The following is a 24,110-nucleotide window of genomic DNA, read 5'->3' on the forward strand; positions in this document are numbered from 1 at the left end:
TGCAGTGGAGAGGTGTTCAAAATTAAGTGGTTCAAGTGGGGTTTTGGTAGCATTTGTGACATGACTTGGTGCTCGGGCTTTTAGCAAAATTTGCACAAAATCAGCCTTAGTCACACCATAAGAGACTGATCAAGTTTGAGGTTGAGTGCTGAGGGGAAACTGTAATATAAAGTAGAGTGGACGTCCTTGTCATTAATAGAATGAGTTATGCTGTTGCAGTCAGAGAGGTTTAGTGAGGAGTCAGACCTGAGGGCAGTGGTGTAGTGGTGAATGGCCTCTTGGTGTCGACCGCTGTCTTTCAGGAAGTTGGCGTAGTTGTAGTGGACTTTGGCATTGTGAGGCAGAGTCTGGATACCAGAGCTGAAACAAGGAAAAAGAGGAGGGAGAGGAAGAGGAGGCATGAGGTCAGTTTGACACACACACTCTAAAATTATTTAATATGTTTGGAGTAGCTGAGCTTTAACAAGATAGAACCTGCATCACAAGCTTCCTGTGATGATTTTCTTGTTTTTTATAGTGTCTCATAGTATTCAGCACTAACCGCAGCACTTAAGGAGTTGTGGGTACTTGAAAAATGTAGCTAAAGAGGTTGCAAAACAACCACAAGCAACATTACATAATCAACTGAGAACCTGTACTTCTGATGCATGATGATGTTTCTGTGCTGCTTCTGATTCCAATGGTGTGTTTTTCTTCTTTTATTAATGGATGAATTTGTGAAGAACAAGTAGAAGCATGCCATGAAAACAGAAGTAGGTACCACAATGTCAAGGTGTATTTAAAAAATCTGTCTCTACCAGCCAAGTGTGAAACATTTTTTGCAATATTTCAGCTTTTTTGAAAAAACAAATGACATTTCCACTCAGATTTGAATGCGCTAATTGAACCAGCGCATGAAAACAGGTGAAAACGTATCTTGTGTTTCACTCCAATTTACTGATCAAATTCCAAGTTATATCATAAAATGTTACATAATTTAGGCTAGCACTATGCTTTGGAAGTTTGTTTTGAGCCACAAGTGGCATTAGAGATTTTAGTAGCTTTAATATGCATGTAGCTGCACTGACTGTGTGATGATTTCATAGGGAAATGTGTAGCGTAATGAATGATTTGGTGTGTGTGCCTATGTTAATGTTTATGGATATTGACACACACACACACACACACACACACACATACCGGAAGAGGGCCTCCCTAGAGAGCCAGACGTGATTCTGCTGGACGGTCTTCCAGGAGAAGAGCAGGAGCAGCAGCAGCATGGAGACACTGAGGACTGTGGTGCCCCACCGGCCCACCACTGAACACAGCCGACCCAGGCCATGAGCCACCAGGATACAGTAACCCATACTGCAGGAGAAGAGGGGCAGGGGGAATGGATGTGAGGGGGAGGAGAGGAAAAATGGGAGGAAGGAGGGAGAAAACGTAAAGGTGTTATTCATGTTCTGTGACCTGCTCCTGATTTATTTCTGCCGTCATTTTTATCACTCAACACACTTTTCTTCAATCCTGCGTGACATAACTTTGTGACCTTTGCTGAAGTCAACCTAAATCACCTAAATCACTTCAGGTCCCAAGAGTGTTCATATTTTCTCCATGGATGGCTGCTGTGGCTTCCCATAAAAACACATCATCTCAACCACTTTCCCCAAATCCTCTGACCTGGACCACATGGTACAAAAGTTGAGTGTAAACGTCCTCCGTGTTTGCCAGCTTTGTCATACACACACAGTCTGTACTGATGTGTGTGTGTGTGTGACAGCTTAAGGCAAGCAGGATTTTTTTTCATTCCTTCCACACTGCACAGTTTCCATCCAAGTGCAAATACAGTGTGCCTCGAAGAAACAACACGAACAAATAAAAGGGAAGAAAAGACTTGGAGAGATACAGAGACAATATCAAGAAAGGCTTAGACTTGCATGACTTGCATGAAATGGTGATAAGGCCAAAAAATATGAGCAGAGTTTAGAGGAGGGCACAATCCGAAAAGAGAACGACACAGTCATGAGAAGGGAGACAGACAGGAGAGTGGAAAAAGAAGAGAGGGATCTGAGTTTAGAAGAAGAGTGTGACACAGAGAAAGAGAAAGGAGTAAAACCAGGAGAGAAGTCACTACTTGAAGTGGCTTCTGTTAGATGTGGCTAGTAAAACGGGTATATTGTGTATCCTTTGTTGGCAAAGGCAATGTTAATGTTGCCTACAAGAGCTTAGAAAAACTGTGAAGACCAAGAAAGACTTCCTTGTATGTGTATATGACATGGGTCTACTCAACAGCGTTGGACCCATTGCGGTTGTGAGCCATGCTCAACACAGATTGGTAGGATGATTGTAAAGGACTAGCTAACACATGTTCATCCACTCAGACAGAACTGGATGCTGTGTTCCAAGATGACACTCCATTCATTCTTATGAAAGTTGCTCACTGGAAGCTTAGATCAAATATCGTTCTATGCTTGCCACTTTTGTGGTTTTGGGTCCATAGAGCATGAGAACTAGAGTCTGGTTTGTTTCTCTTTATTCCCTCAAGTGTCAGCACTGTCAAGACAGTCTGCAATCAGTCCATGTTGTGAATTTTCATGTCAATGTTCATCAAAGTTGAACTAATTTGACAGAGCCCCAGGACAAAGACAGAGGCATGTTTGTGTCCAGATGTCAAGTCAGTCTCTTGAAACATTTCTGATGTTCTATCAAATAAATTGAGGTTAACCTGCTCCATTTATACTGTATGTGGGTAGGATTGAATAAAATAAGAAAAATGTCAGCCAGGTAGTGGTAACACATGTTATGATGGAAAGAAAATCACCTACTCAAAAGAATCTGTCAGAAAAGGAACAAACATTATCTTTGGAGAGGAAAATGAATTCAAGTGTTGAGGAATTGTTGCTATGATTGTATGTCAGCTACTGTCACCAGTATTTTCTAATTATTACAGCGGAAACAAATGGTCAGTCAGATAAGGTGAGTGTGCTATGATTTATTTGAAAACCTGTTTCTGTTTCTTGTTTGGCACATATAAGGACAAAGACAAAAACCACCTCATGTGAGGATGAAAACATTTTATGATACCAAGGATGTCCCGCCCTGCTCTCTACGTTGTGTTTTTCATTGTTTCATGTCATTCATTCATCGTTTCCTGTTTTATTTTGAAATACTCAACTCCCTATCTCGTTTGAAATTTACTTCCTGCCCTCATGTGTTTCCAGCCTGATTAGTTTCACCTGTCCCGCATTATCCTTCCCTCTCTTGTGCATTTAGTCTGTGTTCCCCTCTCTCTGTGCCAGTTTGTCTTTGTACTCAGTGTGAAGCAGTCCAGCTTTTTCCTTGTGTCTAGTTCCTCTGGTGTTTTTTGATCTCTGCTTTGCATTACCTTGGACTTTGCCTTTGTCATCCCCTTGTTGGATTTATTTGCCTGATCTTCTGACTGACTTCCTGTGTACTGAACCTTTGCAAGTAAAGACTGTTTTTGATCAAGATTTCTGTCTCTGAGTTGTGTAATTGAGTCCTCTTGCCAGTTATTTCACCAGTTGTTACAGGAATTAGAGTTGCTGAATTTCAATTTCTGTGATACTTTAGAATGCATATAAAAGCACCTGGATGTAAACAACAGAGTGAGGGAAAAAAAACACCTACAAAGCTGACAGCAAATAACCATGAAAATGCAGAAAAACACAGAGTCAATAGAAAAGAGCAGCTACTTATACCTTCCAGCCCTCTTTCCCTCTCTGTTTCCACTCTTTCACCACATCCATCCCTTTGTATCCCTATCCACCCCTAAATTGGCATGTAGACATTAACCAGCTTGGACACCTCCCTCCCTCCCTCTTTTCTTCACTGTGTGTCCTGTCAGCTGTGTCAGACAAACAGTGTGCTCAGCCATCAGTCATTCCCAGGCTGTGCTCTGCTAATGTTTGCTATCCAGATATCAGTATGGCAGGCTCGTGACTGGTTAGAGACATTTCATTAAAGCCCCTGTGTGTAGAATTTTTATGTGATTACAGCATCTTACAAATTATTCTGATGACATGACCTTCATCTTGTAGAAAAATGAGACGATCTTGGTGGAAAATGGTGCAGTCTACAAGTTAATTCAGATCAGTTGTTAGTCAGTAGTATCAAAAATTGCCACTAGGGGTCGCCAGAGTCAGAAATTTCAAATTGTCCACACAGTAGCTTACAAAAATTAGTCTCAGGAAGGCCTCAGTATGATTCAATGAAATGATCTAGCTGTATGAAGTATGTTGAGGTCTTAAATCTAACTCAAGTACAGTGGGGTATACTCTAAATACTTACTCCATCCAATACTTAAATATTTCCCCTTCATCCTAGGATCCCTCCAAAGTCATTCTCAGCCAATGCTTTATTCAGTCATTTATTAATCAACAATCAAATGTCTGTTAAAGGCAACCATCATTTAAACAATGTCTTACTCCATAATATAAATTTATGTTTTGAATATCAACCACTCACTTCATGTAGGCTTGAAAGATGGCACTAACAAGTTTGTAAATTGCCTAAAAATGTTCCTAAGACTCATACTGTAAATTCCCAAATATTGGCTGGGTCCTATATTAACCTCAACTGCAGGCCTTTATTTGTAGTCGGCTTATTTGTAATTTCTCCTGTTTTGCGCTTGTGTCTGAACCGCCTCTGGTTCGGACCAATCAGCGTCGCGAATTCAGCTGCCTTGCATGGTAAGACAGTGATAGACAGATGGTTCACCCAATCACCTGCCAAGTATTTTTGTGTGTGTAGCTTGTGTGACAGTAAAACCTCACAGCGTGTGAATCAACATTGCAGAAAATGAGATTATCATACACTAATTGTCTTATGAAAAACACCCTAAGCAGCTCATAGACAAGTGCCCCCCCCCCCACATACATTACCATGCTACACACACACACACATACACACACAGGCATGCACACTCACGTTCGCATGCACACATGAGGAGTAAGACAAGAGGGTCTGGTTGAAGACGTGGGAAGTGAGTTGATTGAACATTTGTATTCTGAATCACTGACTACATTTACATGCACAAAATATTCGCTTTCCCTTATTCCAGAAAAGACAATATTCTTACTAAGCTGTTTACATGGCCAATGAAAATGAATATTCCACTAATATTCCCATTTACATGCAGAGGGTTTTCAGGGTTTCCCTCTGCTCCAGTGAGAAGGGGAATCACAAGATCTCTGCAGGCAGTGAGGTATACCAGCGAGGTGAAAAACATCAGTGAGCTGCTGCCTGATATTTGACTGATATGAATGATATTATACATTTATAGTTACAGGCACATCTAGTACCTAGGGTGTCCCATGATGTTTACTACACTGCTGAGCGTTTTTGGTGCATCACGCCGAGTTGTCACTGTCAGTCCATGGCTGCATGTCAGGATAATAACCAATCCCCTCCATCCCCGTCGTGGAGAAGGCGCGCTCTGTTTTTCCAGTTCACCCTGAACAGCTCTCCTCTCATTCCTCTGCTCTGTCTGTCTTCCTGCTCCGGCATATTCAGTCATTTTTTTCTGTGCAGGGGTGCGTTACACAACCAGCCCGTCATGCATCTCTATCCCAGCCTTGCAAACTGTTGACTAGCTGGTTTGTTTACAAGGCAAAGAGCTGATCGTAAACAGGCAAGAGGCCGCGTGTTACAAACTGCCGTAAAAACCCCAACTGAGACACATATCCTGAATGCGCTGTATACATGTCCAGAGAATGCTCCTAAAACCTGAATAATATCGGCATACTCCACATGTCTTAATTGGAAAATGCTACATTTGGAATAAGGCCTAATTTGGAATACCAAACGGAATATGCTGTTTACATGACCCGTATCAAATTTGGAATATTGTCATATTCGGAATAATAGTGGAGTATGTATTTGAGTATCCCTGCTTTAGCAGCTGATTACATCCAAATTTATTCCTTTTTGAAATCAATAACCATAAGTTGATGATTGGACAGAGAAAGTCCTAAGAATTACAAGGACTTCATATTTTAGCATTACACTGTTTTCAGAGGGGAATTGTATTGACACAGAAATGTAGAAGCAATTCTCTAAAATCTGATATCACTGAAAGGGGATTCTGTCGATGTGTGTTAAATTCTGGTGCTTACGGTATTGAGCGAGTTATTAGAGTGAGAAGAAGGAGCGTAATTTTGGAGAGGAACTGCGTCAGCCAGGTGTAGGGGTTTAATATTGGAGTTGGGATAAGGTGAGGGTTCTGGTTGACTTCAGGCATGTACTGTAGATAAGTTACGGTTAAGGTGTTAGGCAATCAATGCAGCCAGCAGAGAAGAGTCTGCAGAAGGGATCATGTGTGAAGAAAACTGACAAACGCTGTATATGTGTGGTTGTATTATGGGAGTGGCTTATTCGACTGAGCAGCTTCTCTCCATTGAACCCAAACAGCAGTCAATTGTAAAGTCTGTTTTCTGCCTCCAGTGAAACATTTCCTCTGCTCTGAGTCGAGTTGTTTTTGCATTTAAAAGATTTACTTTACAGCAGAGACTTTCCTCTTTAATCCACTGTCTCGGGGCTGATGAGCCGCAGCAGTAATGATGCTGATTCTCATATGTCACCACGGAAAAACAATAGCAAAGTCAAGAGCCAATAACGCTCTTCTGTATACACATACCTAAGCTGCACTGTTATAATCTGCTGTCTTTTGTACCAACTAATACATCAACTATACTGCTGTGTTGCTCTATGCTGTTTTTGAGTCGACCTTGTGGTTATGGGTCTGCAGGGGGTGTTATTAATGCCCCCGACTCACACCTCCCCCACCCCACAGAGCTTGTAAACCTGTCTGAATAGAAATCACTGCTAATCCTGCTGCTCTACTCTAAAGACAGCTCCACCGCTGTAAGAGAAACTCCCCTGTCTACATTTGGAGGGAGGAGATGAACAGAATGAATAGACAGAGGAAGAGAGGGAGGGAGTAGAGGACAGTTAGTGGATGGGATGAAAGGAAGCACAAGTGGGGCAGAGGAAGAAATATTCTTCTTCCATGTCCACTTCTTGTTTTCTGAAACACAACATCTTGTCAATGAGGTGGAGGATAGAGAGAGGGAGCTAGTACAAGGACTACATGATAAGAATCCCCCCTTGAATTTAGACTAAGACAGACCCAGTTCTGAAAATTCTAAATTAGCAGGAACAAAGTATTTTTAAGTTTGGTATTATTATCAGTACTTGAAGAAACCAGGGAGTGAGATTAATGGGGGGTGGTGGGTGACGCATTGCGAGTCAGGCGATGCTTGGTTTCAGCTTGTCCGTTTTCAATGTGGCTGCTGAGTCACAAACTTTCTCATATTACAGCTAAACAGTAAGCTAAAATATGCTTCTGAAAACATTTGAGGCCAGAAATAGGCAATGCAGTAACAGAACCTTGATCCATATTTGGCCAGTACTGCCTAGTTTTACTCCTCCTTGGTTCTGGTGCACAGCTTGACAACAGCTTGACAACAACGTTAGTCCCACCTGTGGCACCAGGTACATTTTACTCAAGTTTGACGACTTTATTACTTTTAATACTTTAATACTTTTCTCGTCACTGTAACTGCAATGAAACCTTTGCAATTAAAAACCCAATATGAATAATTTATCACAACATCTGTTCAATGAGCATAAGCTTGCAGAAAAGTGATATTTTCAACTGCTTTGTCTGCAGTCTGCCGTCTACCTCCCGTATGTTTTAGCGGCTAACAGCAAATTTTTATGAAGAAGCTAAAACAAAAGTTGACATGCTGGCTATATGTAGTCTTAACTGTTTAGCCTAATCAGCCACATATCATAAAATTGAGCAAATTCTTGTAAACTTGGCTACTGGCTGAGACGGCAGCCTCCCCTCCCAAAACAGCTCCTCCTCCCTCTACTAGCAGTACCTGCAGCAGTGAATCACTTCAGCAGCAGAGGGAGGAGGACAGAGGACAGGATGAAGGACTAATAGTGACTGACTGTTATGTTATATGTGGTTTTTAAACTTCAGTCATTGTAGACTATAATAAGAGTGGTAGTATCAATGAAATCCTAGCGATAATCCATTCACTGATGGAGACTTAGATACAGTTTAAAGTTCCACACAAAAAGCTAGTTAGTGAACCTTTGTCAAATGAATCTGTCGGATGAAATATTATACTTCCATAGTTTTATATTATAATAAATTGAGAATTGCAGGCACATTCTTGCCATATTCACAAAGCATGGCATCCTGACAGTCAATGGAATGTATGAAATGAAACCATTGAATATTTACATATACTAATGTTTAAAATGCATCTCCGCTAATCAGGCCTCCTACAAGCTAACCATCTGGACGAACGGCTGCTTCCATGATGAAAGTATGCAGCCCTGGGTCCTCTCAGAGCTGAGAGGGAGTCGGGAGTCGGAGGAGAGCTGGCATTTGAACTGAGCTCAGGAGGCAGCAGAAGCATCTGCAGACAGTTACACTGCAATTAGCCATGCAGCAGGTTAAGTGAGTGCTGAGGGAGATCAAGTCAGGGGATTGCTCTGACCTCTACCCCCTGAAGGCATCTGCTCCCAGCTAAATCCTTCCACTTGGAGGGAGGATTCACTACATGTGCAGACCCCATGGGCAGTCTAAGCCCAAGCAAGGTCACCCACGGCCCCTGAGGATCCTATGATTCATGGGGAACATTTACACACTTGACACATCACGAAGCCTAAAGGATTAACTTACAGTGGAACTCCGATAGAGAGAAAATCAAAGAAAAACTGAGAGATGGCAGCTTAGTCCGGAGTGGAAGACTAAGAGGAGGTGGAGACAGAAAGAAACAGATGCAGAAAATGAGATGAGGATGGAGGGATAAGGAGAAGAGGAGCAGTGAAGAATGGGAGGAAAACAAAAATCTAAAAGCAACGGATGGAAAGTCAGAGTTAATGAGGGAGAGATGGAAAGAGACTGGCAGTGGAAGTCGGGGAAGGAGAGGGAATGATGGACAGATCTATTGAAGAGAAAAGGAGAATAGAGAGCGACTGAGAGCAGGCAAACAAGGTAGAGACTCTTAGTAAGAGAGGCTCTTGACTTCAGAGTGGAGAGCAGTGCAGAGCAATACGGCTGTCTACGAGCATATAAGGACTCAGAGATGACCACGCACACACACACACACACCAAAACACAAGTGCTCTCCGGAGCTGAGTTGAGGTAAGTGCTTGTCACCTCATTAAGTCTTTCAAATGATTAATATGCCAAATTACCAAGAACTTTAATATCATTAGTGACTGAGACGTCTTATACAACCGAGCCAGTGACATGCTGCTATTTCACTGTTTATATTTTATCGCTTTCTTTGTTTTCATTGAGTTTAAAGGAAATTTCCACTCACTATGGCAAAGTCTGGAGAGGCAAGAAACACGAGCAGTCAGAAGAGCAGACAGGTTGTAGTTCATTCATATTATCTAATCCTCTTTATTTGGAGGTCAAACTGAAAAGGAGCACACTTGAAATGTTGCTCATAATAATACCTGATTGCATAGGACAGCTGTATGCAGTAAGTACAGTAGGTCATGGTTGAAGCAGAAATTCAGTCTGTAAACTGTGATGGATCTTACAAAGGACAGTTTGGGTCCTAATTTTACTGTTCTCCTTCCTTTCTCTTCCAAAGAATTTGACAAATGTGGAGGTTCGTTTACAACATGTCCTACTGCTCGTGTTTTTTGACTTCTTCTTGTTGTTCTTGTCTTTTCTTTTTCTCATTAGATCTATGGGTCTAATAAATCGTCTGACAAAACCAGGGACAGACCTGTTTGTATCCTTACTACTAGTTTTAAAATGGAATATGTTCAAAATAATCTGTTTCCACACTGTATTCTGTCTCTCTACTGTAAACATCAACGGACCCAGACTGAACAGACTTGGTCCAATCAGTCCTCACCTCCAAAATTATATTCATAATCAGCTCCACCATCATCATCTTGATTGTAATCTGTGTCAGAATGTGTGATGCATGTCAGACTGATTGATGACTGCCTGGTGAATTGCAGAGACACATCATCAACTTATCAGAACCTTTTTCAACAACAATGCTTATAATGTCACACACACAATTTTCACTACAAAGATCTTGCACACCAGAAAGTCTTATCGACAGGTGCTTTGGGACAGTCCGAAATATCATGTATAGGATATGCTTTAACTTGATAAGTACAGAGTTACTATTACTAATAGAAAGGATGGCCAAAGACAATAAAAACAAGACCCACAATGCAAAGCAAACTAAATAAATAAATAAAATGGTCATTTGGTCATTTCTTTGGGAGAAGTGACCTGGACACCCAAAGTTAAAGAACTTCTCATACATCTTTTCTTGAACATCCAATCTTTTAAGAAATATACATCTGAATTAAAATTCTCTCTCAGATTATAACCCCACTCTGTCGAAGAGCATTTTCTGTATATTACCTAGTAGTAGATGATTTCTTGCTTCAAGGTATATGACTTTAAAAACAGTGTGCTGGTGTGTTTGCTATATCCTACATTGTTTACTACCCATATGGCTCTTTTTTGTAGTATGCATAATGGCTGGGGGGTGCTTTTGTAGGTGTTACCTCCACACAGTAACTCAGATACAGTAATACAAGAAAACAATACAGAGTGAACAACTCTTTGAGTTCCAGAATGTGTCTTTTCTTAGTATTGCACCGCTCCTTGCCAGCTTCACTCACACGCATCTTATATTAGGTTTCCAGCAGATTTTGTGGTCTAATATCACACCTAGAAATGTATTTTCATATTCTCTTTCTATATTGACATTGACTATTATCATTTGTACTTGATTGTTTATTTTACAATTTCCAAACAACATAGTCTTTGTTGTGTTCAGATTTAATGACAATTTGTTTGTGTCAAACCACCCTTTTAATTCTATCATTTCTGTTGTGATCACCTCCAAAAGCTGCTGTAAATTCTCCTCAGAACTAATAAATATTTGCGTCGTCGGCAAATAATACAAATTTCAGTATTTTTGATACTCTATATAATGTATGTCATTTATATACAAAATGAATATATGATATAATACTGATCCCTGAGGTACTCCAAGTAATATGCATGCATGTTGATTTATGCTCACCTGTCTTTACAAATTGTTGCCTGCAGCTTCTCAACCAATTCAGCACAATCCCTCTGATACCATACCTTTCCAATTTATTTAGAAATATATTGTGCTGAATAGTATCAAATGCTTTCTCTATAAAAACTCCCACTCCCACTACTGTTTTTCGTCTACACAATTAGTAATTTCTTCAAGTGATTCAATTAGTGCCAAAGATGCTGATCTGTTTGTTCTGATTCCAGACTGACTGTCAGTAAAGAGTTTTTGTAATATCTTGGAGAATTGGGAAAGTAAAGAAACAGGCCTGTAATTTGTAGAGCGGTGTCTATCCCCAGTTTTATATAATGGTTTTTTTTTATTTTGCTTGGAAATTTACCAGTTTGGAGGGACATGTTACAGATATGAGTTAGAGGTTTTGCAATTACTTTGATGACTTTCTTGTCTATTGTAATTTCATTCCAGTCAGAATAATTTTTGTTCATTTGCTTACAATATCCATGATTTCTTTTTCTTCTATTGCTCTAAGAAAAACTGAACTCCCCTCTGTCCACTCTTTGGTTGTTTCTGTATCATTGATTTTTTCTGCCAATTTTGGTCCCACACTTAAACAGAATTAATTAAAACCACTAACAACATCATCCATATTATTTATGGTCTTATTTATCGTTATTAATTAATTACTGTGGGTAACTTAAGTTTCTTGATCCATTTCTAATAATGCTGTTTAACATACTCCATGTTCCTTTGATGTCGTTGTTGTTATCTTCTAATATTTTATTTTAGTATTAATTCTTACATATCCTCATAATATTAGCTAACTTATTTTTATATTTTTTATATTTGTTTTCTGCCTCTATAGATCTATACTTAATGAATCCTCTCTATAGTATATTTTTCTTTTTGCAGACATTTTATAGTCCCTTTGTGATCCATAGACTGTCTGTATATTTTTGTCTTTTATTGTAATGTTTTATTGGACAATTTTTATTATACAATGATTTGAATATTTTTAGGAATGTTTCATAAATATTAAATGAAATGAAAGACTAGAATGAATAAAAATAGAAATATTTTTTGTTGTACAATGTGTAGCCAGTGTGATCAGGGCCTAAGGAAGGACAGATAAAAGCACTCAAAGAACAAAAAACCCTCAGGTTTAGTTAAAAATTTGATTACTAAGTCAAAACAATGTCAAAGAAACTATAGTTTCTCAATAAAATATACATACTTAGCCTTTCTGGGAGTAGAATACAGGTGCATACAAATATTCACATGCCCACACACACACACGCACACACTCACCTCGGCATGTAGAGAACCCTCTCAGCCACGACAAATCCCACCCTGAAGAAAAGGTTACTGGCAGGAATGAAAGGAAACACCAGGAACAACATTCCCACCAACACTTCCCTGCTCTCCTGTCTCTGCAGAGAGAGAGAGAGAGAGGAGAGAGAGAGAGAGAGAGAGAGAGAGAGAGAGAGAGAGAGAGAGAGACGGGGGGGGGGGGGGGGGGGCAAACAGAGATATGAGCATATTCACAGCAAACAAACTGTAGGAGCCATTTATGTTGATTGTTGGCATGTCATTTGTTTAGTTATAACTTGCAGTATTATTTTGGACACTGGGTGGCGGTCATGAGATGCACAGGGTTGTATATTTAGGGGCATAGGTGACAGGAAACGGAAGGCACAGGCAGGTGGGGCACATACAGTTCTTCACAGATCGGGAACAGACGCACACTACAGCTGGCAGGACAGAAACCCGGTATGTTCATGTCATGTACAAAGACTTCAATAAAACAACAAACTAAACGGCAGCCAACGGACTGGAAAATCTGTTCTTGAATCTGCGTAAGATCACTCCTAACTTAACCTACCTGTGTAGTAATGGCAAACCGGAAAAACAGGAAAAGAAAGGACATCGAAAAATGAAAATTGCCATTACACCTAAGTAAGAACTCGCTCTTCGAGTGAAATTGGAGCTCGTGATTCATTCAGACGGACTGAGCATTGTCTCGCGGAACAACAAAGAGGACGCCGCCATTACCAAACCAGGTGGACATCTTCGTCACCTGCGCTTACCTGACGGTGATTGAAAACCGCAAACTGAGTGAGTACATGCAAGCATTAAGCTTTATTGGAGAAGCTATATGCAAAGCTGTATTGGAAGACGGCTATTATAATGGAGTTGGTGGACTGAAGACTGAAAGCTACGATCGCACATCGATCAGCTGTTTGAAACATTGTGCCGGCAGCATACGGCTTTCGTCAACAAGTCTTAAAGAGACAGTGAACAAATATGTCTGATGCTCAGTCACAAAATGACGATGTTGAAAAGGAAAAAGGAGTTATCAAACACACTGCCAAAGGCGTGGAATTGTTCATTGCAAATTGTCAAAAGACACGAAACAGGAAATGTAAACAAGCTAACAAGTTGATGGAAATGCTGAAAGAGCTCATGAAATCAAAGGAAAATGCAAGAGAAGTACAATCTAATTTGTTTCAATTAATCAAGCTCTGTGATGAAGCCAAGGAAAACCATGAATCACTGGTGAATTTACCACTGCCTGAAGATGAACTTGAAAAGCAAAATCAGTGGTTTCAACGAAAAATGGAAATCTTTAAAGGGTTTATACAAGATGTAAAGGTGTGGTTACCTGAGGCTGGACAGCAAATTGCACACTCCATTGCTGAAAGTGTCATACTACGAAGTGTAGTAAATTCAGATGACATTGGACCTGATGACAGTGTTTCAAATGCCTCAAAACCTAAATCAAAGCACAAATCCAGTTCTTCATCACGTGCATCTTCAACATCCTCTGCTCGCATTAAAGCTCAGGCAGAAAAGGCTGCTCTCATGGAACGTGTTGCTGCCCTGAAGAAAAAACATGAGCTTGAGGCACAAGAAGAACAATTGAAAAGAAAGAAAGAGCAACTGGAACTAGAAACTGAACTGGCAGCAACCAATGCAAAAATCAACATACTTGAGGCCTTGGGATCAAGAAGCAGCTCTAGAGTTTCTGATGGCATGAACTCTTATTTGAGAAAAGGAACTGCTCAAAATGAAACATCAGCTAAATTAAATCCACACACAAATGAATATTTACCAGATCAAGTGCAGCAAAGACAGAATGTGTTGATAGAAACTAACTCTTCTTCCCAGCAACAGGTTGTTAGACCAAAAGAAACAGCTCACGGACCATCTGTTCGACCTCATGATACAACCCATCTAGTACAATATTCTCCTCAAAGGCAAAATGTACAGAGTCGTATGCAGGGGCATGTTCGCACTACACCCCCTGTATTGAACGATGGCAATCTAGGTGATATGTGTAACCTAATACAGAGGCAAAATGACATCACTGCTCTCCTGGCTCAACAAAGTCTCTCTTCTACTTTACCACCAAGAGTCATTCCTGTTTATGATGGTGATCCTTTACAGTACGAAGTTTTCCGCAGGGCATTTGAAAGAGGAGTGGAAAAAAAGTGTGATGACTACAGTGACTGCTTGCATTTCCTAGAGCAATATACAAGAGGGCATCCAAAAGACTTAGTCCGCAGCTGTCAACATCTGCCCCCAGCCCAGGGCTATCAAAGAGCAAAAGATCTGCTCAAAGAACATTTTGGTAATGAACATAAGATTGCCACTGCATATATGGACAAAGCATTTGCCTGGTCAGTGATCAAATCAGAGGATGTGGAAGCATTGCAAGCATTCTCACTGTTCCTTAGAGGTTGTTGCACTGCAATGGAACATCTCACCTATATGGAGGAAATGAATGTTGCTTCCAATATGAAGACCATCCTTCTGAAACTGCCTTACAGGCTCAGAGACAAGTGGAGAAGTAGAGCATGTCAGTTACAGGAGCAGCGTGGACACCGAGCTAGATTTCCTGACCTGGTAGACTTCATAGAGAGACAAGTGAAGATACTATCAGATCCACTTTTTGGAAACATTCAGGATGCTAAGCCAGCTGCAACTGTCAAAGGCTCTACTAAAACAAGAGAAAAGTCAAGACCTAGAGGAAGCAGTTTTGCAACAGCTGTAACACCTGTAAAAACATCAGTACAAGAAAATTTGACAATAAATAGAATGAAAGGAAATGTACCTACTACCAATTCTCAAAGTTCTTGTTTGTTCTGCAACAAGAGTGGTCACACATTGGGGCGGTGTCCACAGATCAGGAAGAAGATGCACAGAGAAAAAATAGACTTCTTAAAGGAGAAGGGAGTCTGTTTTGGATGTTTAAAAATAGGACACATGAGCAAAGACTGCAAGAGTCGTTTGACTTGTGATGTGTGCAACCAAAATCATCCTGAAATACTTCACATTGAACAAAAGGACAAAGGAAAAAAAACAGAACATACAGAACAGAGTGAAAAAGCAACTGGGAGTAATGCTGTTCCCTCACCTCATACATGTGGGCATATTGGGGCCGGTGATGAAAACTGTACCTTTTCCATTGTACCAGTACAAGTAAAGAGCCAAAAGGGGGACACAGTGTTGCAAACATATGCATTTTTGGATCATGGAAGTACATCTACCTTTTGCACAGAAAGCTTGATGAGAAGGCTGAACATAACAGGGCAAAGGACCAATATTCTTTTACGTACCATGAACCAAGTGAAGCCTGTGACCAGTCATCATATCTCAGGTTTGGAAATATCTAGTCTGGACAAAGACTATTTCATTCAAATATCTGATGTGTTCACACATAAAACCATGCCTGTTTCCCAGCTCAACATTCCCAGACAAGAAGATCTGACACAATGGCCTTACTTGAAGGATATCATGATTCATGAAATAGACTCTGGCATTGACCTACTCATCGGGACAAATGCTTCAAAGGTATTGGAACCTTGGGAGCTGGTCAACAGCCAAGGGGATGGACCATATGCTGTGAGGACCCTACTGGGGTGGGTCATCTATGGTCCCCTGAGAGGAGACAAAAGCAAAAGGGATGAAAATGACTGCCCTGCTGCTGCTGTCAATCGAATATCTATTGTAAACTTGGAGGAGCTACTGGTCAAACAGTACAATCATGACTTCAGTGAAGGAACCAGCAAGGAAACAGAGGAAATGTCTAGGGAAGATGTAAAATTCTTGGACATTGTGAATCGCTCAGCAAAAGTGACAGATGGACACTACTGCCTAGACTTACCTTTCACACAAGAAAAGCCCAGCATGCCAAATAACCGTTGCATTGCAGTGCAGCGCATCCAGAGCCTGAAACGCAAGTTTGCCAAGAATAAAAAATTTCATGATGAATATACATCTTTCCTCACAGAAATGATTGTCAATGGTTATGCTGAAGTGGTACCAGTCGACCAGCTGAATCGAAGCGATGGAGAACTCTGGTACATCCCACATCACGGAGTGTATCACTCAAAGAAAGGAACCTTAAGGGTAGTGTTTGACTGTGGTGCAGTTTTTAAAGGAACATCACTTAACTGCCAATTGCTGCAGGGTCCAGACCTTACCAACTCACTCATTGGAGTTCTCATCAGATTCAGACAAGAGCCGGTTGCTTTGATGGCTGACATTAAAGCAATGTTTCATCAAGTCAGAGTATCAGAAAAGCATGTTGACTATCTGCGATTCCTGTGGTGGCCCGATGGTGATGTGCAGCAAGATCTTGTTGAATACCAGATGAAAGTACATCTCTTTGGAGCCGTGTCGTCACCAAGTTGTGCAAACTTTGCATTAAGGAAGACTGCTGATGACAACAAAGGTCACTTTCCATCAGAGGTAACAAACACAGTAAAGAACAACTTCTATGTAGATGATTGTTTGAAATCCCTGCCTTCGGAACAGGAAGCAGTTGAAATGGTAAGAGACCTGACTGCTCTCTGCAAAATGGGAGGATTCATGCTGTCAAAGTGGATCAGCAACAGCCGTGTTGTATTGGCATCCATTCCCCAAGAAAACCGAACCAAAGAGACTAAGGAGTTGGACTTGGACAAAGACAATCTGCCAATGGAAAGAGCCCTGGGATTGCACTGGTGTGTTGAAACAGATGTCTTCAAGTTCAAAATTGCTGCACAGGAACGACCATACACCAGACGTGGCATCTTGTCCGTAGTCGGCTCTATATACGACCCTTTAGGATTTGTAGCACCATTTACTCTGCCAGCCAAACTGATTATGCAGGAGCTCTGTAAGAGAAAACTTGGATGGGATGAAAACATACCCCAAACCTTCTTGCATCGGTGGACAGGATGGCTAGCAGACCTTAACAAGATGGCAGAGTTTAAAGTAGACCGGTGCATGAAGCCCACAAGCTTTGGTCAAATCAGATTTGCACAGCTACACCACTTTTCAGATGCCAGTGAAAGTGGCTATGGTACTGCCTCATATATAAGACTGGAAAACTATAACAGAGAAGCACATGTTGCATTCATAATAGGAAAATCCAGAGTGGCACCATTGAAACAAATAACGATTCCCCGAATGGAGCTCACAGCTGCAGTCCTAGCTGTCAAAGTTGACACAATGCTGCGAAAGGAATTACAGCTTCAACTGGACAAATCCATCTTCTGGACCGATAGCACAACGGTGCTTAAATACATCAACAATGAAACCAAACGCTTCCAAACATTTGTAGCAAACAGGACCTCTTTTATAAGGGATGCTACTGATGTATCACAATGGAGATATGTTAACACAAAGGAAAATCCTGCAGATGAAGCCTCTAGGGGACTAACAGCAGACCGCTTCTTGAGCTGCAAAAGATGGATCCAGGGACCAGATTTTCTCTGTAAGCCAGACAGAGAATGGCCAAATCCTCACTTGGAATCTGTAATCTCTGCTAATGATCCAATGGATCTGGAAGCACCCACACCAAACCATCTTCTTCTGTTGAAGTCTAAGCCAATACTACCACCTGGACTCTTTGTAAAAGAACACTTGTACATCAAACGCAGATGGAGACAAGTGCAATACATGGCAGATCTCTTTTGGAAACGGTGGACACAGGAATACTTACCTCTTATCCAAGAACGACAACGGTGGTCAAAGGTGAAAAGAAGCTTTGCTCCAGGTGACATTGTTGTGGTGGTTGATTCTACTGCACCACGAGGCTCATGGCTAATGGGCAGAATACTGGAAACTAAACCAGATGCACAGTTCGACTCCAGACGAAGAGCAGCATCTTGGAAAGACCAATAACAAAGATATGTCTGCTCCAAGAAGCCGAGACCTAAACGGCAAGAAAAAAAAAAGAAAAAAAAAGGGAAGATTGAAGAATCAGTAAAGAAGAAATGCCAACACATAGTACATGCATTTGTTGAAAATTGTATATGTAAAGTATGATGGATATGGCACCTTTTTTATTATTTATTGGTAATTGTTTTGTTATATACTTAAAACAATTAGGGGCCGGTATGTAGGAGCCATTTATGTTGATTGTTGGCATGTCATTTGTTTAGTTATAACTTGCAGTATTATTTTGGACACTGGGTGGCGGTCATGAGATGCACAGGGTTGTATATTTAGGGGCATAGGTGACAGGAAACGGAAGGCACAGGCAGGTGGGGCACATACAGTTCTTCACAGATCGGGAACAGACGCACACTACAGCTGGCAGGACAGAAACCCGGTATGTTCATGTCATGTACAAAGACTTCAATAAAACAACAAACTAAACGGCAGCCAACGGACTGGAAAATCTGTTCTTGAATCTGCGTAAGATCACTCCTAACTTAACCTACCTGTGTAGTAATGGCAAACCGGAAAAACAGGAAAAGAAAGGACATCGAAAAATGAAAATTGCCATTACACAAACTGATATTAAATTTTTCAATAAATTGAGTCAAAAGGCACCAAGTGTAACCGCTTCAAACAGCATGGCTGAGATCACATTCATTATGAATGGTAATATGTGCCATCCAGGCTTTGCCAACACATACACACATGCATGTTCAGCAGCCGTGACCAATCTGTCTTAAATATTAACAATCATCTGTGCAACAGAGAAGCTATTAAGGCGATCAAATTATCAAATTACAGTTAATTCCGTTTTCTATAGAGCCCATATCTGAGGCCATTCATATTTCATTATGCCCACAGCCTCTGCCTTCTCTCCTTCCATGTTATCCCACCATGACTGTGTTTATTTGAACAAACAGGCCTCTAATTGGCTGAGTCGGCAGCCCCCCCCTGCTGAGTTCAGTGGATTGGCTCATTAGCAGTAATGAGAGTGAGAGAAGTGTGAAGCGCTGATGAGCGTAGCTCCAATCAGAGTCTTGTTCTGCCATCAGCATCGGCAGCTACTGAGACCATCTCTGATTGGGACAGACCTATAGTGATATCATAACCAACAAACACACTGAAAAAACACTGAGCTACTGATGTGATCATTGACTGGTAATGACCTGAATATTATAAAGAACACACACACACTGCTGATATGACACTGATAATACTATAAACATTATGAACATCTACAGATAAAGAGTATCTACTGATGCGATCATAGACTGTTAATGGACCTACAGTAATATCACAGACTTACTGATATGACAGCAGATTGCTAACAGCCTGAATTTTATCCACACAAACTGCAGTGCACTAATTATGAATGTGGATGAGGGAATTGTGTACTGAGAAAATCTACAGATGAACAAATATAAACTCACTTAGCCACACTACAGCTGGTTTCAAAATTCCCTTTGTGTTGTGTTTTGTTGTTTAAAGTCATGTGAGCAGGCTTTAAAGCATATCTATAGTCATATTAATAACAACATACATGATTTAGGGCTCTATTTTTGTGGTGGTGATGCAAACAGCACAAACAGCACCCTATTTTAGTGCTTTCCAGACCTAGACATTCCCATTGCTCTGTTTGGGGTTAGCTGAGCTAGCAACTGACTGACTCCACTTACCTTCTTGAAGGTTTACATTGGCAGTTTACCAAAAACTAGATGCCTTTGGCTGTCTCCATCTGTCAAGTGACTATCATCTTGCACATTGTAACGGTCACTTGATAGTATCCTCCATCAATTCCCTTAACCTAAAATGTTGACATGTTTGACAGCTCCACCCTATTTTGCATATTGTGATCCAATCACAGTGCAGGCAAAATAGAGATTATGAAAACCAGGTGTGAATGTAAAGGCTAGTGATATGATTGGATGCAGATTACATGTTAATACTAGGTAGATATGGGCTCTAAGTGATAAATACTTGATACATAGGATGACTGAAAATCAAAGGGCTTTTCTCATACTGGCAGTTTTATGAATCTTTTCTTGTCCTCAGGTCCCCTTTTGAAAAGAGCTTGGTAGGAAGTCAATATTACTGATTTCCTACCATACCCTTGTAAAGGTAAATCTCCTTTCTCTGGAACTTACCTTGTTTTTCCTCATGTTGTCTGTTTTTAATATTAGTTCATTTCTGTTTTTCTATAGGATCCTCCTTTAATCCACTTGTTTTTTTGTTCATGATCTCCTCCTTTGTTCATCAGTTTGTTCTTCTGTTTATTTCATTTCTTTGATCTTCTCTTTGAATCCCAATTCACCAACCAGTTTCCATATGCATCTTATTAGTGTCTCTGTTCGATTAGATTCTCTGCATCCATTACGTTCTCACTTCATCTATTTGCACATCTTCTCCTCTATTTCCCTCTCCATCTGTTTTTCATTTTGTATTTTCACTCATCCATCTGTCATACATGTTACCCCGAACACTGGTGATCAAATTTTGATTAAACCAGGGGAACCATGCATGTCAGGAATGAGTCTCACCATTTTCATTATCAAACTAATTAGCTGCAATTATGGTTCAAAGCAAGATGACATATGTGTTGCTGATTGATGCAGTGGGAGGCTGCATTGTTTGTCGGGAGAGACTGTTCACTCATGCTTTACCAAGTAAACAGATGCCGGTGAGAAAGATCCTCTCCTGAAGCAGGAGAAGAAATGCTACAGTTTTTCTTCTATTCAGGAAATGCAAAATGAAGATAAGACACTGTGCTGGATTCAGTAATTAAAACGAGTACAGCCAATATCCGTTACCTAATTGATCATAAATTAGCTGAAAACATGTATTCAATAAGATGACAGCCAAGCAACTTAAAACAATTCCAAAATGTGTATGATCTAAGGACAGACTGCTGGAAGATGCTCTGCTTCTGAAATGCTTTCAATGGCAACGTGATGGGGTTGACGTGTAAACAGAACACGACCCTGCTTCAGCCAGTAGATATCTGGAATTAGGAATTAAAGTCATACTGTGTGCAGGGTTTGAAAAGTCCATACTTTGGTACTATCCAGTGACAGTGTCAGCAATGACTCTGTTGGAGACAATGATGTACATGGAAAACCCCCCCCCCCAAACACTCTATTTCTGCCATCAGAATCATTTGAAAAATATATAAATAAAAATAAGGATAAGGATAAAATCCTCTATCACAGTAATTACATATCCTGATACCAATATATATCCTATTACAGTTAATTATCTGGGAAAATCCATTTATAAACTGTTAATAGATAAAATAACCACATGGGGAAGTCTGTTTTTCTCTTTTCTTTTATTCGGAGGCTCTTTGTGACATTTGATCAAATAAACTTACTTACTTACTAATCCAGTGGATTAAATACTTGACAAATCAAGGCACTTCATCACATCAACACAAAAATCTGATTTAAGTCCAATCATGCCATAACACCATCCAGCACACTGACTGGCAACATTGCCTATAAGAGTCTGAAGAGTCAGAGATATTATGAGAATAGCTACCACAGTATAAACCAAAGTTTAAAGCTATAGGGAAATCTCATGGCAGCTGACAAATTTATAGTCTCATGGTCATATCACCCAACCTTACTTTAATCACATATAAATTCTCCACACATTAGGAAAGAGCTGAGACACAGCTGGCTGTCGTTATACTTCAACCCAATAAAATTATTCTACAGGGAGAATTTATTTTCAACCCCAAAGACAGAAATCCAACCAGAGGTGTTACTTCCAGAGGGAGGAGGGGCGTTTTCAACCTCACTGCCAATAGAATGACTGCCTGAAGACTTGAGAGGAGCTCATTCTAAGTTATCTCCAGACTTCTGTGAGTGGACCCAGCTGGACCAACCAGAGAAAGAAGACAGAAACTGAATGAAGACCTGCTGCCCACACCGGAGAGGCCAGCCAGAACCACAGATGGCCTGGCGCACTCACAGACACACCACACACAGATACACAAACACACTTGTAAAAACTGACCACTGGCATTAAAATGCTCATACAGAGCCCCAGATACACTGGCAACGGCTGCACAGAAATGGACACAGACATAAACAGGCACAGATAAGATGGACACTCTCTCTCTCAAACACACACACACACACACACACATACATACACAACTAGAGCATTCTGTAGCCATACAATCTTTGACTACTATATGGAAGTCACTGCAAAAGTCATCTAGTGAACTTCTCCCTTGCTAGTTCCTAAACATTACGTGTGTGTGTGCGCGCGCGTGTGAGACCAAGCAAGTGAAAGACTTACTTCCTGCAGTGCACATTCTATGTGTTTTTTCCTCTGGGTGTTGTGGACCAAAATGGAGTTCGATTTAAAGCCCCACCCCACCCCTCTTTTAACACAGGAAGGAAGTTAAGATAGAAACCACCAAGGCTTTGGGCTCAACCGTGAGGTCTTTACCGCCGTGTCAATCACATGCTGAGGTCAAGGGAGAGGGCAGGAAGGGGCACACTGCAGCGCCAATTACTTCCAGAGGTCATAGTGGGGTCAGCAGTGTGCGCTTTGTACAGAGCAGAAGTGCAGTGAAAAAAGGTTACAAAGGTTGGGAAAACATATTCATACTGACAGCTGCATGCAATTTGAGGGAGGTAGATTGTGTGTGAGTGTGTGTTTGTGTGTGTGTGTGTGTGACTGACTTTCAATCCATATATCACCAACAAACAGGAATAAGTCTGGTGACCTTAAAAATTCTGCAAACACCAGTGTATCCCATTAATTACCCAGACTGTAGCGGATCACCAATTTTTCCCGCCACAGTTTCATAATGAACTGAAAATATTTTTACATTTCTCATAATAACATAAATACAGAGGCTGAGAACGGCCATGCTTGCAATTATTTTTTTATGCTGTTATCTCAAGATCACAAGTTAATTATTTCGTTATCTCGAGATAAGATAATTAACCATGGATGTATTATAAGATCTGGATACCGGACCCAAAGATAGAGTCTATTCAATCCAATAAGAATTGCTCGCCTGGTGCATGAACCTATTTCTTTCCCATCCGCGTTCTGCAGGGACCAAAAATAAACTTAGATTTTGCTGTGATTGAATTGCAATAAAATAACTACATTATAATTTGTAAAGAGTCTGAATTCACGCTTTGTCAGGTCTGTCCGCAAGATGAGTATGGATCAATCAGGGCTATGCTAACACTGTAACTGCTCCATCAACACTCAAAATAACATCATCTAAATTATGCATAAATATGGAAATGACGTTATTGTTTATCTATACACTGTGCAAGTTTAAAATGATATAAACTCACCAGCATTTAAGATGTTTATTATGGATAATGCGTTTATGATTAAAGGTGCAGTGTGTAGAATTTAGTGGCATCTAGTGGAACAAACTTGGCAGAAATGGAATTTATTATTCATAAGTATGTTTTAATTAGTGTATAATCACCTGAAAATAAGAATTGTGTTTTTGTTAGCGTAGAATGAGCCCTTTATATCTACATAGGGAGCAGGTCCTCTTCCACGGAGCCCATCATGTTTCTACAGTAGCCCAGAATGGACAAACCAAACACTGAGAGGGCCTGTTGCATTCGTCACAGGTTTCGCGACCACCATAGATTCTGCTAGATGTTTGGATGGGGATGGTGAGATGGGAGGGGTATTCAGTTGGTTGCAATCTGCAACCTCACCGCTAGATGCCATTATATCTTACACACTGGTCCTTTAAATCATTTACCAGAACACAAAATCGTTTACAAGAGCACAAAGTTCTTCATAGATCTAGCCTCTTCATTTTCTCAAAGTGCACCAGATTGA

General features: G+C 40.6%; 1 protein-coding gene across 1 annotated transcript in view; it reads right to left on the bottom strand.

Moving 5' to 3' along the window:
• tmtc1 (transmembrane O-mannosyltransferase targeting cadherins 1) overlaps nucleotides 1-24,110 on the bottom strand; it is a 148,674-nt gene that overhangs the window by 29,661 nt on the left and 94,903 nt on the right. Inside the window, exons 9-11 of the mRNA XM_067582174.1 lie at nucleotides 12,375-12,496; nucleotides 1,180-1,347; nucleotides 247-360 (exon numbers count right to left, since the gene is read on the bottom strand). Of these exons, the coding sequence (XP_067438275.1) occupies nucleotides 247-360; nucleotides 1,180-1,347; nucleotides 12,375-12,496 (404 nt within the window). The remainder of the gene's footprint in view (nucleotides 1-246; nucleotides 361-1,179; nucleotides 1,348-12,374; nucleotides 12,497-24,110) is intronic.

The sequence above is a fragment of the Thunnus thynnus genome, chromosome 23, assembly GCF_963924715.1.
Source record: "Thunnus thynnus chromosome 23, fThuThy2.1, whole genome shotgun sequence".
NCBI lineage: Eukaryota > Metazoa > Chordata > Actinopteri > Scombriformes > Scombridae > Thunnus > Thunnus thynnus.